This window comes from Brassica napus, unplaced genomic scaffold, assembly GCF_020379485.1.
Source record: "Brassica napus cultivar Da-Ae unplaced genomic scaffold, Da-Ae ScsIHWf_3038;HRSCAF=3832, whole genome shotgun sequence".
In the NCBI taxonomy this organism is placed as follows: domain Eukaryota; kingdom Viridiplantae; phylum Streptophyta; class Magnoliopsida; order Brassicales; family Brassicaceae; genus Brassica; species Brassica napus.
Window position 1 is genome coordinate 88150 of NW_026016280.1, and position 15585 is coordinate 103734.

The window sequence follows — 15585 nt, forward strand, 5'->3', positions numbered from 1 at the left end:
CTCTTCCTTGCCTGCCCCTGCACCCTCTCCACCTACAACAATCCCTTCTATAACACCTATTTCATCTACTCAGTCGGATACTATAGAACAAACATCTCCAGCTACTACTGTAACAATACCTCATTCTCCTCTCAGTCCTCAAGAACCATCTATAACTCCTCCACACCAACTACCAGTCACAAGTTCTCCTGCAGAACCGTCCTCTCCAGGGTTACCTGAGCTTCTTGGTCGTGGTCAGAGATTGAAAGCTCCTTCGATTCTTCTCAAAGATTATGTTACACACTCAGCACTCGTCGATGATAAACTCTCTCTTGCTCTCACCACGCCTGATCAGTGTCTTCCGCGAATGTCCTCAGGTAACACTCCGTATCCTATTTCTAGCTATCTATCTGATCATGCTTTTTCAGATAATCATCGTGCCTTTATGGCGGCTATCATTACCAATGCCGTCCCGAGGTCTTATAAAGAAGCAGCACAACAAAAAGTCTGGCGTGATGCTATATCTAAAGAAGTCAATGCTTTTGAGATCACCAATACATGGGACGTAACAGACCTCCCACCAGGCCGCAAACCTCTTGGTAACATGTGGCTCTTCTCTGATAAATATGACGCTGATGGGAATCATCTCCGCCACAAAGCTCGTCTTGTCGTCCTTGGTAACAATCAGATTGAGGGAGACGATTTCAATGAAACCTTTGCCCCTGTGGCAAAATTGACAACGGTTCGATTTATCCTTAAAATCGCAGCAACAAAGAATTGGCTTGTGCATCAAATGGATGTTCACAATGCTTTCTTGCATGGGGATCTTGATGAAGAAATCTATATGAAGCTTCCTCAGGGATATAAGGCCTCAGACCCGAACAAAGTGTGTCGACTTAAGAAGTCTTTATACGGACTTCGTCAGGCACCCCGCTGCTGGTATGCGAAGCTCACCAAGGCTCTTCTACAATTTGGCTTCTCACACGAGTATGCTGATCAGTCCCTGTTTTCTAAAGTTCGTGGGTCTATCTGTCTTCACATATTGGTATATGTTGATGATTTTATTATCGCCTGCAATGACGCTCAAGCCCTGCAAGAATTTAAAGACTACTTACACAAGTGCTTTCGCATGAAGGATCTCGGAAAATTAAAATACTTCCTTGGGCTGGAAGTTGCTCGAAATGAGTCTGGTTTCTACTTATCACAACGCAAGTATGCCCTTGATATAGTCACTGAGGCTGGGCTTCTTGGCGCAAAACCATCACCAGTTCCAATGGAACTCAATCATAAGCTTGCCAAGGCCGAGGGTCCCTTAGCAGACGCTCAGCAATATCGACGTTTGGTCGGCCGTTTAATTTATCTGACGAACACCCGGCCTGACCTAGCATATGCAGTACATATCCTTGCGCAGTTCATGCAGAAGCCTCTTCTGCCACACTGGGATGCTGCACTTCGTGTGGTGCGTTATTTGAAAGGAAGTCCAGGGCAAGGCATCTTCTTCAAAGCAGATGATGCACTTCGCATCACTGCTTACTGTGACGCTGATTGGTCGGGATGTCCACTCTCTCGCCGGTCCCTCTCTGCCTATATTGTCTTTCTTGGAGACACACCAGTCTCTTGGAGTACCAAGAAACAGGATGCAGTTGCCTTATCCTCTGCAGAGGCCGAATACAGGGCCATGTCAGACACTGTTAAAGAACTAAAATGGATGAAAGGTCTCTTCCTCTCATTTGGTCTCTCTCATCCTGATCCTATGCAACTGTATTGTGATAGCAAATCAGCCCTGCACATTGCTTCCAATCCCGTTTTTCATGAACGTACTAAGCATATTGAGCGTAACTGTCACCATGTTAGAGATGCTCTCAAATCCAAGCTGATCGCTACACAGCATGTCTCTTCCAGAAACCAGCTTGCCGACATTCTCACTAAGTCACTACCTAGACCTCTCTTTGCTGAATTGTTGTCCAAGTTGGCTGTTCGCAACCTCACACTTCCAACTTGAGGGGGAGTAATGGGGATAACTCCTACTTAGAATAGGATATTCTATATACTTTCTGATAATCATGAGCTTATGTTATCTCATACTTGTCCTTATCTACTTAGGACTTACGTGATGTATAAATACTGAGCTAGAGCTCTGAGATCAATAACACTTATATTCAGACTTTACATGATATTACACAAGTAACACAAATTAACCTCTTATATATCATTTCAATAACCCGAATGTGGAGAGGAAGAAGAATCTCCAAACCGCCAAAATCTAGCATAATCTTGCTCTTCTTGTTGCCTAGAAGAGCCACCAGAAGACGAAGATGTCGTTGCAGCAGTAGTAATAGTTGATAAACTATGATCATGAGACATTGAAACACCGTTACCGTTACCGCTACCATAACCACCACCCAAATTAAAACTTAGCATATCACTATTACTCCCATCTTGATAATACTGGTTATAGTATGGTATATTTTGCGTCTCACTTTGATTTGAGGAGTAACAAGTAGAGTTTGATAGTTGATTGTTTATAATATTGCTTCCTAGCTGAACCCTTTCAGGGAAGTTGAGTTTGGCTTTGCTTCCTTTGAACTTAAGAGCTGCTTCATCATAAGCTAAGGCTGCGGACTCAGCTGTTTCAAATGTCCCTACACTACAAAAAAAAGATAGTTTAACATCATTTATTTTTAATATTTTCATCAGTTATAAATGATACTAAAAGAATTTGTATCACTTATTTAAATGACTCTGAAAGTGGTGATGCAAATAATTTGTATCATTTTATCAATAATTGATGTAAAAATATTAAGTATTTACATCAATTACTATAAGTAATGTTAATATGTATCGGTTGTAAAAAAATGATTTTAATATTTATATCATTTTCTAAAATGATGTTAGTATTAGTATCAGTAAAATAACTGATTTCAATTATTTCTATAATTTACTAATAATTTTAAATTAATAGAAATTTTAGAAGTGATTTTAATAATTGTATAATTTAAAATTATCATTTTAAAATAATTTTATTCAGTTGACGTTAGATTTATGTTAATAAGTAAATATGTCAGAAAATAAATATATAAAAATATTTTGCAATAATAATTATTTTTCTATTTACAAATATGACGAAGAAAAAGAAGTATACAGAGAAATTTCAGAAGAAAACATGAAAGGAAAAGAAGATGAACTGACAACAAAATAACTACTAAACAACTAAAAAATTGCCAAAGAACTTCTCTTCTCGTATACTTCTTCTTCTATACTTCTCAATGCTTTTGGTCAGCCATTTTTTGGTAGAATATGTACGCTTGACCAGAGTTTGTTTTCTTCTCCTGCTTCATCAAGTCAATGGCAGATTACATAATCAAACGATATGAACTTTTTTCCAGAGATATACGATAAGATTGATAACCATGTCTCTTGTATAATCTGTAACAAATTGTAACTTCGAAAGTAAAAAACTGAATAGAACAATAAACCGACCTTTTCAGAAGTTTTCCATCAAATACTTGGGACAATTAGCATAAGAAGAAACAGCATCATCATCATCATCATATAATGGGGCTTGCTAATAGGGACTCATAAGAAAGAAAAAAGATTGATCGCTTGTTGAAATTAATCAAATAGTTCAGAACAAATAAACTGTTAAGAAAAAGTTGAAGCACTAAAGAAGGAGACGAGCCTGAAAACAAGGATCTAGATCTTAGCATAAAAGAATATGCTTTTGTAGAAAAAAACTGCTAATAACAAACTCAATTAATATAAAAGCACAAAAGAAAATTAAATCTACAAACAAATCTTAACTACATCACGTAATCTCTTTTTTTTTTAAAGAAATTTAGACTGTTTTAGTAATATTTATAAAAGAACCATGTTTGAAATGATGCAAATGAAGTTAAAATAATATCATTTTTATCAAACTGATGTTAAAAGAAATATGGTTATGTAAGTTTTTGTTAGCATCAATTTTTTATTGATATAAGATTTGAATTATTTAATAAATGATGTTAACCAAAATAAATAAGTGCATCATTTATATAATTGATATAAATATATATACTAATATCAATTATGCTAAAGTGATACAAATTAATAAAAAGTACATCATTTTATTGAATTGATGCTAAATAGATTAATAATAACATCACTTACTGTAATTGATACAGAATTATGTATATTTGAATCATTTATACATAAGTAATTTAAAATAGAATCATTTAATTTTATGATACAATTTAAGTGATTTAACTTGTCTCTTTTTTTGTAGTGCTAGCCACACACGTGCTGCCTTTTGCGGATCTCGAATCTCAGCTGCCCATTTTCCCCATGGCCTTTGCCTTACCCCTCTATAATGTCTCGTCCTCAAGTTCCCTTAATATCAATCACAAATATTAATATTGCATAGTAAATATATATGCATAGTGTATGTGTTTAGATGTATATCATCACCTATTGGTGCTGACTAATTGAAACATTTACTAATATGGTCATGCTATAACTGCATCTCCAACAAACCATATCCAAATTAGTCAAATTACATTTGATAATACCATAATTTTAGTTACAAGCTTTCTCTCCTATAAAAGTTTGAGATTTACAGCTGCTAGCTATGAAATTTTCACAAAAATTCCAAATAATTTAACATAGACATGAGATCTATATATCTACCTTGATCTTGATGAGTAGGAGCAACTGTTTGACTAGGGTCTTGTGGATTATACACAGAAGGACTATCGTGAGAGCTGCCTTGACCGATTACTTGAGACAAAGCGGAGACCATAACACGCATGTCGTGTTTAGATCGAGCCGAGTAGACAGGGAATAAGTTCTCATCTTCCTCGGTTCCGTCATTTTCCTCGCCTCCAAAGGGCATATTCCCATTGTATCGAGGATCCATTTTGCTAGATTTGATTTAAAGTCCGATAGAGGATTCAGAGTTTAGGGTTGTTCTTTGGACATCAAGAACAAGAAGGCGATGAGGAGAAGAAATTAGGTTGAAGTGAATCAAGAGAGAGTAAAGGCTTTTTGGAGTGTGCAATATTCTGAGTTTTTTTTATAGAGGAAGGTTGTCTACGTGTGAACATATGACCTTCAGCAATATACGTTTAAGTTTGGCTTTCTCTTTTGTCTTTAATTATATATGTTTAATGTACTTAGTGTTATTATTGTATAGCTAGTAATAGAAAACATGTTTCATTTGCATGTACGATTAGTACGGATCAATATATTGGGGCCTCGAAATGACGAAATGTATAATATGAGAATGTTTGTTAAACATTTCCTAATACGGAAAGTGCATATGTATTTTAAATATCAGACGAAAGGGATAATACTACACGAGATGGAGAATAAAATAAAGAAGAGGGGAAGATGCATGCATGTTCACGTTTTGTATGATTATTTTATCTTTGTAAAAGTGTTAAGAACATCTGCATCAATGAAACCCTTCTTTGAGTTCATCTTCTCTCCTAAAGTTCATCACTGTAGCGCAGATCCTACGTATCGTGGTGATTTACAATTAGTCTAATTTTTTTTTTATTAAATAGGATAGGTGGCGATAGAGCTTTAGGAGAGAAGGGTTCATGTGATTGAGTTATTTTATTATTTTTTTTCTTGATTTCTGTGTGAACTCTCCCCATAAACCCTCAATAGGGGTGCTTTAACACACTCATGGACTTGAGGAAAAGATATATTATTATTTTTTGAATATTACTATAAAAATAAAAAAGAACTCGTGCTCGCAAGGATATAGTTGAAAGTTTAATGTTAACCGACAATTTATTTTTCGCCAAATATCGACATACATTCTCTAAAAAGATGAAGATGTTTTTTTTAGGTTTATATGTTTCTTTTGTGGATGGAACGCGATAAGACAAAAAAAATGGCAATATGAGTTTGCGTACGTGTGAAGTGAATCTAATTTTTATTAGGGGTTTGACTATAAGTTTGCAACACAAAAGAAGTTTTAAAAACTCCGAATCCAATAAATGTGTACACACTCCTATCGACATACACAAAATGGCACCTTTAAGTTTGGCAGCAGTGCAGAATTTTTAGTGAAAAAATAACATTTTGACAAGATCTTGTATTAATTTATATATATATTGTTAATTTTCTTAGCAAAAAAATAATATATATTGTTAATTTAATTAATTTTTAACCTAAAACTAATTGGTGATAAATGAATTGGTATCCATCCTATCTAAAATGTTTTTAGAAACAATGCTATGACAAATTCATATGGGTAATTCTCTCAAATAGGTTTTTTAAAAGTTTTTGTCATAAAAATAACATTCGAGTAAGAAAATAACCAAAATAGTTTTTTTTTTAATTTTTTTTTAAATTTTTAATATTTATTTTTATCTTTTAAAATTTGAAACCCTATCCCGAAAACCTTACCCCTTAACTTTAAATCTTAAGTCTAGATTAATTAACCCTACGATAAAAATGTATTTTTACTTTTTAATAAAAATTATTTTGGTCGTTTTCTTCATTGATGGCTATTTTTGTGAAGATAAACTAAAAAAGACTATGCTAGGAAATTTCTCAATTCATATCAAGACATGACTGGTTCAAACGCAGCGGCTGCGGTTGTGGGAGTTTGCGGATGCGGATGATTGCAGTTTCTAGCGGGGTTTAAGAGATTTGTATGACTGGTTCGGCAGTTAAAAATTGGTGCGTTTACAGAATACTTATGACTGGTTAACTACCAAATGCTGCAACGGCTAAATAATATATTAACAATATTTACATTTTATATAATTATAAAAATATCAAAAATCATAATATTATAATAAATATAAAAATTATATTTAGAAAGTTATAGTTTTAAATTTTTAAAAATTATAAAAAGTATTTTTATTTTAAAATTTTATAATATTAATTAATATATAATAGATGTATTTTAGTATTTTTATAATTCATATTTAAAATTTTATTGAATATTTTTATTTTTGTATTTATATTGTTTAAAAAAAAATGTATCATCCCGCAACCACAAACTCTAGCTGGAACAATTTTTGAATTTTTGAGGTTTAGAACGTTTTGAAGCGGTTTAGAGCGGTTTAAGTGATTGTTGCAAAATGTTAACAACCGCTACTAACCACAAAATTTGCGTTTGCGGATGGTAGCGGGGAAACCAGTCATACCCTGATATGTTAATATCTAAAATGGTTTGCTAGTAAACAATGAAAACAACGTTAAAATCAATCAAGAAAATCGCAAGCCGGTCTGAAGTTTTTGTCCTATAAACCGTAATTAAAAATCGTAAAATCAGGCTTTCATACTTAATCATATTTAAATTACCACGTAAATAAGAGGATATTTCCGAATAAATCTTAATTCTAAATAAGCTGTATGATGAACAAAAAGCTACACTGTTACATTGTATCATTCTTTTAGTTGATGGTGTGTGGGGGTTTGTGTACACGTTTCAGCTTTCGAATGGAAATTTTTGTATATGTTATGAGACTGCCTATCTCTATATATTGTTGTATAAAAAAGTTCCATATTTGAATAACTATTGACAAAAAAGGTCAACAGCTAAGTAAGTTGACAGGTAAAAAGAGCAATGCGTCACGTGGGATAATAGTGTAAGACTTGTAAATGCAATCCAGCCACTTTGACTCGCAAAGATGTGTCTTTGTGCATTGTGTCTGTGTGTAGGTGTTAGGTTCAGCTACCACTTCCCTAACCGACGGTTAATGTAATGTTTATGATCAAATTTATAACAATTAAAGCATTTTACTGTTGACTATCTTTAATCAAAGTCTCACTGTACCTCCATTAATAAACTTATGACCTTTTAGACAATAGTCTTCGTATGTGTGAAAACGTAAAGCAGTGTACTAAGACACCTGACCATTTTACTCTAAACCCAAATTCAAGCCTGACCAAAAACGGAAACCAAATTAACAAAATACTTGATCGGGTTTTGTATTCAACAAATTTGGATACAAAAACCCGATCGGATATATCCGAAACCCGATGCACTACAAAGCATCTGAACATATATATACAGTAACTTAAACCTACATATCTCATGATCTCATCCTCCATTCACTGTATAACCAAAGTCATGCAGGCGGTTTTGATTCTCAATATTTATGATTTCAAAGCTAATCCGAAAGATATAATTCAAAAAAATCAAACTAGACACCAGAAAAAGCTTACTAGTTACTACAAAGAAAGATGCACACATGAGATGTTTTACCAATTGCTTCATCCGAAACTTTTTACATCCAATATTCCGAAAAGAAAAAAGAAACACATAACATGAAATAGAAAAAAAAGCCAATGTAAGTATATATGACTATGTACACTTCTTTGGCAAAACATTTACACATACGATCCATCATTCACGGAGGACCTGGCTTCATGTTACGGATTCTCATATACGTCAAAAACTGTGAAGGTAGTTCTGCAAGAAGCGCTTGTACTACAGAGATCTCTCCATCTGCAACAAAACACAACACAACACACTCATTTAAAACCAACCACTTCAAGAACTAACACGGTTAAATTTCAAGAATCAAATAAAAACTCACGTTGCACATCTCGTAATGCCACAAACTGAACGATATCTCGTGAAGCTAATCGCCCTGTCGAGCTCTCCAACCTGTCTCCTCTATCAGCATCTAGTATCTAAAACACCCCACCAAACACACAAACACAAAGTTTACACAAAAAGATCATATATATAGCTGTAAGAATCTTTAAGTATCTTTTTGTACCTCCATCTCTTTAAAATCAGCTCCTCCAACTCCTACAATGAGGATTGATAACGGCAAATCAGATGCACTGACTAAGGCATCTTTTGTTTCTTGAAGATCTGTTATAACACCATCCTGCAACAATGTTTGATTTTGTTATTTTTGTGCTATTTGATGTTGTGCTTTATATTGTATGTATACTCACTGTGATGATTAGTAAGACGTAGTATCTCCGTGAGCCTTGAGCTAGAGACTGGCTAGCTATCATAGCAGCGGAGTTTATCACCGGACCAAAGAGGGTAGGACCTGCCAAAGAGACGTTGAAGAGCGCACTTGTGTATGAAGTCAGGATTCCTTGAATCCCATCCACCTGGGAGAGACATAGATAAAGAAAAAAAATGATATGTGAATCCAAAAAACATCAAAGTTCTAATTAGGCCTGCGGGTTAGGTTGGTTCTGAATTATTCAGTTAGTTCGGTTCAACATAAATCTTACGGAATTATAAATTTTGGTTCGGTATTTGGTTAGTTCAGCTTTTGAAAATCCTACCGAACTTTAGATTTTGCTAACTTTTTGGATAAATTCGGTTAATTTTGGTTTGAAATTTAGTTAGTTTGGTGTATAAAAATTTTGTTATAAAGAAAAAACCGAAGTAACCGAAAACCGAACCGAACCAAAAACCGATTTAAAAAAAACTACAAAATTGAACCAAACTAACTGAAATTTTGGTTTGGTTCGGTTCGATTCGGTTCAAAATCTCAGGCCTAGTTCTGATACTAAAGAGACGCACATTGAGTTTGTTTTACCTCACAGTATGAACTGCTTCCGTTAAGGTTAAAGCAATGTGAAACTGGACCATCTATTGGACGAGCTCCAAATCCCCAGGCAGGGAAGCGTTTATCCGAGTCATAAAACTGCAACACTTCTCCCAGTTCCACTATAGCCTAAGTAAAAGAAGAAGAGAACATGATCGGTGTTTTAGTCACAGTCACTGCTTGATTAATAAAATGGAATAACACTGAATCCTCACTCTCTGGTAGGCATTTAAATGTCCTGAAGGATCAACGTAGTGTAGAGAATCAGGGAGGCGTGGATTGCCATTTGAAGCTGAAAGGATAATAGAAAAGTTTAGTTAGCAAAACTAACAACAACATTACATATTTCACTCAAAATTATAAAAGATCTACCTGTGAAATCGATTGCTACCATGAAGCTTAGTTCAAACCCTGATGCCAAGTACTCAAGGAACGTGTGCTGGACAGTCTCTGTGAACTTCTCCACAAAAAGCTGGCTCTTTAATACCTAAAGTAAAGAGAAATGTAAATCAGATAACTTACATGAGAAGGCAATAAAAAGTACTAATAGTTCAATACCTTGTTTTGTCCAGCACCTGTAGGCAGAGATAAATTGATTCCTTGGCCAGCTAAATGGAGTTTCTCCAAGTCTGCAAGCGATTTTTGAACTTTTCTGGCCACACAAAATAGATGAGTAGTTATGTCAGCTAACAGATTTTTTATAAATCTCTCCAAAATTGAGATGGACAGAGCTCTAAGATTGCGATTTTACCCGATAAGACTGTGTTTGCCATTGGAATTGAAGTCTGAGCACTCTATTATCAGTGGACTGTCCTGTATGATTATAAAAGAACATTTTAAGACATCTTTTTGCATCTCAGATAGAGAAACATACTTTCATGTTCGTTCATTACAGACTCATGTACCTTACTACCGACTTGTTGAACACTTAGGAAGAGTGGTTTCCAAATAGGGTTAAGATTGTTCTTCAGGACTTCAGTTTTTGACACTGGGATTGGAGTTCCGTGCTCCACAATCTTTGATACTACCAAAAATGGATCCTAAAGATGAGCAAAAGAGAAACAACAAGTTATATTTATGTTTTTAATAAGTAAAAAAGGCAAAGAGAATGAATCCACACAAAACTTACACTTTTTGAGAAAAGATCTTTAGATTCCAAACTCGAACACCTGAATACTATCTCTGTCGTAATCTTAGAAGCAAGGCACTCCTCAGCATGGATGATAAGCTTTCCATGCTGAGGATGAGTCTGTGCGGCAAAGCCTTCTTTACGCTTTAGCTCTAATGTAATCGTCCTAGTTGATTTTGTGACTATCTGTGTGGTTGAAAAAGTAAATATAATCTAATCTCTTCTCTCTTAAAAGGCAAACAAAGTCCACATATATTGCATTCAAGCAGTTGATGATACCTCAGACAATGCACATGTTGCCTCACCGAGAAACTGCTGATCATCAAGCTTAAGCATCTGAAAAAAAGTAAAAGCTTCAGTAGTAAGCACACATGCTTTAATGAAAGTAAGGTTGAGACAAGCATGTGGGTGCTTGTGCCCCACACTTTTAAAGCGACAACAAAAAAAAAAAACACCCACACACATGCTATATAACATTTGATAAGAAAAGAGTACTTTGGATCAAAATGAAGATAAGAGTAGCAGGTTACCTCCTCTCTTGAGTTTTGATACTGAGTGTCAACATCATACAGACGAAACCTGAGTAATACAACAACCAACAAGAACAAGTCATATACTTTCAGTTAAAGGGAGATGATGTGTGCCAAGCTCATATATGTAGTGTGTGTATAACTTACAACAATGTCTGCACAGTCTCGAAATGGTAAGCGAGTGTAAACTTCTTAATCCATTTAGGAGCTAAAGAGTTCAAAACAACTTCAGTGCGAAACACTTCGGAGAGTGTCTCATCTTTTTCCTTCTTATAGACAACCACCATTGGATCACTCTGCGATCAAAAAGGTCACAACTTTCAGAAGAATGTAGGCAATTTAAACCTCAAGTTTAAACAAAAGATCCAAACAAACCTTGGAGAGCACGTCACGGTCTCGCAAATTAGTAGCAGAAAAAGATAACTGCCAGAAAAAGACAAAAAAAACATTATCAAACAAAAACATAAACCCTCAGATACCAAAAAAAAAAAGGAGATAAAGTGATGAATAAGGGAACCTCGATCTGAGAGAAGAGACCGTTGTAACCACGAGACTTGAGATAGTAATCAACGGCGTCGTTTGTAGTGGCGAGAGCGGAGGAGGAGGAAGCAGTTCCACTAACGCTGGCTGTAGCACCAGGTCCCGAGGAGACATCTTCGGAGAAGCAGTTACCCATTTAGAGAGATAAAGTCTAATTATTACCGGAGAAAGAAACGGCTGTGTTGATTGATGATCCAGAACTTAACCTGATTCGAACAAAAAGAGAAGATTTTTTTTTAGGACAAAGGAAGAAGTAGAAGGAGAAGAAGATTCAGAGGGGGTGGTAATAAATGGGACCCACTTGTCCAGCTAGACTTTTCTATTGGATTGACTGGTGGCTCTGTACCCCCTTTTTATAGGCGTTTTGAAAAAAATAAAAATTAAACCGAGTTTTTTTTATTTAATTTTATTTTGACTTTATTCACGAAATATCCAAGAAACTTTCATCGGTTTTCTTAGAAAATTCTTTGTAAGAAAATCTTTTATTACGCGTCTTAGTCAATTTATATTGATGGGAAATACTACTTTTAGCCGGTAAATTAAAATACTTTCTCCGTTCCGAAAAATCTAAAATTTAGAATAAAAAATTATTTTACAATAAATCACTTTTTTTTACATTTTAATGCACCATTTAATAGTAAACGGCAACTTCAGAAAACATAATTGTTTTATTAAAATTTTATTGGTTAAAAATTGCGTAAAATTCAAATGGCTAATTAAAAAAGTCATTAATAATTAAAATTTAATAGGTGTAGAAATTCTGCATTTGTTGAGAGAGCATATAGTTATTAGAGTGTTTTTTTTCTGTCAACGTATTAGAGTGTTTATAACATTAATTAAAACGTAAAGTTTTGTTTTAAAATGGATTAGTTTAGAAGCTGCCAATGCCATGGCCCATGTTATTAGGTTTTGATAGCTAAGATCTGATTTCCTTTGACCAGCTAAGATCTGATTTCCATAATATATTAGTTAATAGTAGTAGTTGATATAACGATGCTTCTTAGTTACCTGTTGGCAATACAATATTGTTTCAAACATTCGTTTTAAAAAAAACATATTGTTGTCTTTACCAATCGAATCAATTGTTAATTATGACTGTGAGTACCTTTTTTTGGTAAAAGACTTGGAGTACTTATCATAGGCTGGTCAATAAACATATTAAGCAGAACAACTGATTTCCATCTAAATATTGTTATATAATAATAAAAATTGTTGTTAATATTTGGGTCAATAATTTTATAGATAAAAACTTTTTATAATTTTTCTCTTTATTTTTCTCTTTTACTACTGGATATAGCGATTACAATATCACAGAAATATTAGAGAAAATTTCAGACTACAGTAAAGATGTTCCTTTGGAGAAATATTGGGGGTGATTGGTTGGGCTGTAGAAAGTGACTTTAGCTTTAATTTTCATCTACAACCTTAAATACTACCAATCATGCTTTATCTTTGTTTTAAAGCTACAACCAAAAATTAAACTACAGCAAAACACCAAAAATGGCTTGTAACCATCTTTTTCTAAAGCCCCATTTTTTTAGCTGTAGGAAATTTTAAAGCTACATCATTTAAAACTAAATCAAAAATCCTACAGACAAAATATTAAAGTAAATTTTTTACAATTACAACCCAACTAATCACCCCCATTCAGACCACAAGCTGTTATTAGTGGCGTGTAACTATTTAGAAAAATACGACAAACTGCCATTAAGGTGAAGGTATGAGGAAATAGTGATGGACTTTCACGTGAGAATATTTAACACATTTTCATTATTATCTTGGAGAGACCGTCATAATTTAGTATGATTTTACCGGTCGTAAAGTATACTCAATTCAGAAATTTTGAAGAAACAATTCCATGAGAATATATGTATATATATTGTTTTTTAAATTGTCACGTTATTTCGAGACAATTTAAAGAGGCGGATATGAATTTGCCCATTTTGCCAATTTGCATTTAAAGTACCCCATTCTTACAATTATAATTTAGAGTTGCCATTTTACTAAATTTCAGTTTTTATTAATTTCTATAATATTGTTTGTCAAAATTTAACATTATGATCCGTGTCACAACCACCACCATCCACAAAGCTGTTGTAAACTGACAGGACCATTGCCACACAAAAAAAATAGTAAGAAAGGCAGGACCAGAACCTAAGCGACTCAGTACTAACAAAGGTAAACAAAAGACGAACTAAGAGAGCTCGAGTGAAGTTTTTTTATTTTAATTGGAGAAATAAAGACGAAAGGAAAAGCTTCTTTAAAATTTATTTTTTAAAAAAGAGGAGAAGACAAACAGATAAAACCCAAAGAAAATGTGAATTGCAATGCAAATGCTCAATCATATACATAGTGGGAGACTTGCGACCCCCAGAGAAAACTTAAAACCAAAGTAAAGTCTTTTGTCTACCAATATGGCTTATGCCAGTTCATCTTTTAGAGTTAATAATCATTCTTAATATTGTGTTTAGAGTTGACCATGTAGGTTATATACTTAATAGCAGATCCCAAGTATTAACACAAACATACTAGAATATAAATGTTTTAGGACAGCTTGTAATAAAAAGAGTTCTAATATGGTTTTATTCGTTTCATATCCCCATCGTAATTGCATTTCAAATTGCACTTCTGAATAGGGATTTGAATAAGTTTTGATGATTTAGAGAAAATAAAAACCTTAAATCCGTTATAGCCTTTTTTTTAACATAAGAGGAAACGAGCTGGAGACTCTACCTTTTATGTCTTTGTTCCATTCTTTCCAGTGAGTGCACTAGTTCACATCCATGCTTCTCCACCACGCACATGTTTTCCAGATCCTGCAAAGAGGTTTTCAGCATCATATCATCATCATTAAACTGTTTCTCACCTGAAATCGAAACCATGTTTTAGTACGTACACGAGAGTTAACAGAGGTCCTCTCTGTCATACCAGTTTTTAAGATGTCTGATTATAGGTTGTGGTTGTATCTGCTGTGTGATGGTAGTAAGACTGATTCACCGCATTCCAGTCTCCTGTTGCAGCATATGCCTGGCTTGCAGCATTCCAATCAGTTGTCCTGGGAGCCCCTGGCACAGAACCTTGCGCCACAGCTTGTTGACTGTATGCACCAGCTTGAGCACTGTATTGAGGCGTGTATCCAACAGCCTGGGCACCATATTGCGTTGTGTATCCAACAGCTTGACCATACGGTTGTTGAGCGTACCCAGCTGCTGCATCTTGGGGTTGCTGAGCGTATCCAGTTGTGCAGCATAGGGTTTGCTGAGCGTATCCAGTTGCTGCAGCATGGGGTTGCTGACCGTATCCAGTTGCTACATCTTGGAGTTGTTGAGCGTATCCAGTTGCTGCATCATAGGATTGCTGAGCGTATCCAGTTGTTGCAGCATGGGGTTGTTGAGCGTATCCAGCAGCTGCATCTTGGGGTTGCTGAGCATACCCAGTTGTTGCAGCATGGGGTTGCTGAACGTACCCAGTTGAAGCAGCATGGTTTTGCTGAGCGTACGCAGTTGATGCAGAATAGAGTTGATGAGCGTACCCAGTTTCGTGGGGTTGTTGGGTATATCCAGGTCCACCAGCATAGAGTTGAGTATGTTGCTGTGGTGGATAACTAACTGCTCCAGCATACGATTCTGTACTTTCTCCACAGTTCCAGGCTGTGAATGACTGGTGGTGTAATTACCAGTTTGGTCTGAGGTTTGTATGCGTAATCACTTGCTACTTGTGGGACTTCACCATGAGCCGGTGTAGGATAGCCAGCTGTCGCAGCATTAACTGCCTGCATGGACGCTGTGGTATTTGGAACTGTAGATGCTTCTGGGTGATAATAAGAAGTCCCAGCAAGGGTCTCATGCTGTCTGAACTAGCTTCCCCTTCCCTTTGTGATGCA

General features: G+C 35.1%; 3 protein-coding genes across 5 annotated transcripts; all 3 read right to left on the bottom strand.

The window, feature by feature from the left end:
- Positions 1-2117: 2117 nt before the first annotated feature.
- On the bottom strand, positions 2118-5012 carry LOC125602922 (ethylene-responsive transcription factor ERF114-like). Its single transcript, XM_048774267.1, has 3 exons — positions 4645-5012; positions 4249-4347; positions 2118-2624 (listed from the first exon to the last, which is right to left on the bottom strand). Exons 1-3 carry the CDS (start codon positions 4871-4873, stop codon positions 2194-2196), a joined length of 759 nt encoding a protein of 252 aa, XP_048630224.1. The 5' UTR covers positions 4874-5012; the 3' UTR covers positions 2118-2193.
- A 3051-nt stretch (positions 5013-8063) lies between these two features.
- Positions 8064-14873, bottom strand: LOC106431706 (protein BONZAI 1-like). 3 transcript variants are annotated; one of them, XM_048774261.1, is made up of 18 exons: positions 14631-14873; positions 14436-14518; positions 11680-11908; positions 11538-11585; positions 11310-11458; positions 11163-11211; positions 10912-10968; positions 10633-10818; positions 10409-10543; positions 10255-10316; positions 10062-10155; positions 9876-9990; positions 9719-9795; positions 9495-9632; positions 8893-9057; positions 8709-8822; positions 8523-8619; positions 8064-8431 (listed from the first exon to the last, which is right to left on the bottom strand). In XM_048774261.1, exons 3-18 carry the CDS (start codon positions 11836-11838, stop codon positions 8334-8336), a joined length of 1743 nt encoding a protein of 580 aa, XP_048630218.1. In that variant the 5' UTR covers positions 11839-11908; positions 14436-14518; positions 14631-14873; the 3' UTR covers positions 8064-8333. The 3 variants fall into 3 exon arrangements, with proteins under 3 accessions (XP_048630218.1, XP_048630217.1, XP_048630216.1); XM_048774260.1 differs by having other exon boundaries at positions 14599-14841; XM_048774259.1 differs by lacking the exons at positions 14436-14518; positions 14631-14873 and having other exon boundaries at positions 11680-12032.
- LOC125602921 (RNA-binding protein FUS-like) lies at positions 14637-15480 on the bottom strand. The gene is made up of 2 exons (XM_048774265.1): positions 15379-15480; positions 14637-15293 (listed from the first exon to the last, which is right to left on the bottom strand). Exons 1-2 carry the CDS (start codon positions 15478-15480, stop codon positions 14637-14639), a joined length of 759 nt encoding a protein of 252 aa, XP_048630222.1.
- Between the last annotated feature and the right edge of the window lie 105 nt (positions 15481-15585).

Excerpts from the sequence above, each read along its gene's own strand:
- LOC106431706 (XM_048774261.1), bottom strand. The coding sequence starts at position 11,838 with ATGGGTAACTGCTTCTCCGAAGATGTCTCCTCGGGACCTGGTGCTACA. Across the intron at positions 8,620-8,708 it reads CTGATTTTAAAGAGATGGAG|ATACTAGATGCTGATAGAGG; the intron begins GTACAAAAAGAT and ends GGGGTGTTTTAG. Across the intron at positions 8,432-8,522 it reads GGCATTACGAGATGTGCAAC|ATGGAGAGATCTCTGTAGTA; the intron begins GTGAGTTTTTAT and ends GTTTTGTTGCAG.
- LOC125602921 (XM_048774265.1), bottom strand. The coding sequence starts at position 15,480 with ATGCAGGCAGTTAATGCTGCGACAGCTGGCTATCCTACACCGGCTCAT. Across the intron at positions 15,294-15,378 it reads ACAAACCTCAGACCAAACTG|CAACATACTCAACTCTATGC; the intron begins GTAATTACACCA and ends TATCCACCACAG.
- LOC125602922 (XM_048774267.1), bottom strand. The coding sequence starts at position 4,873 with ATGGATCCTCGATACAATGGGAATATGCCCTTTGGAGGCGAGGAAAAT. Across the intron at positions 4,348-4,644 it reads TCCTACTCATCAAGATCAAG|GGAACTTGAGGACGAGACAT; the intron begins GTAGATATATAG and ends ATTGATATTAAG. Across the intron at positions 2,625-4,248 it reads AAAGGCAGCACGTGTGTGGC|TAGGGACATTTGAAACAGCT; the intron begins TAGCACTACAAA and ends TTTTTTGTAGTG.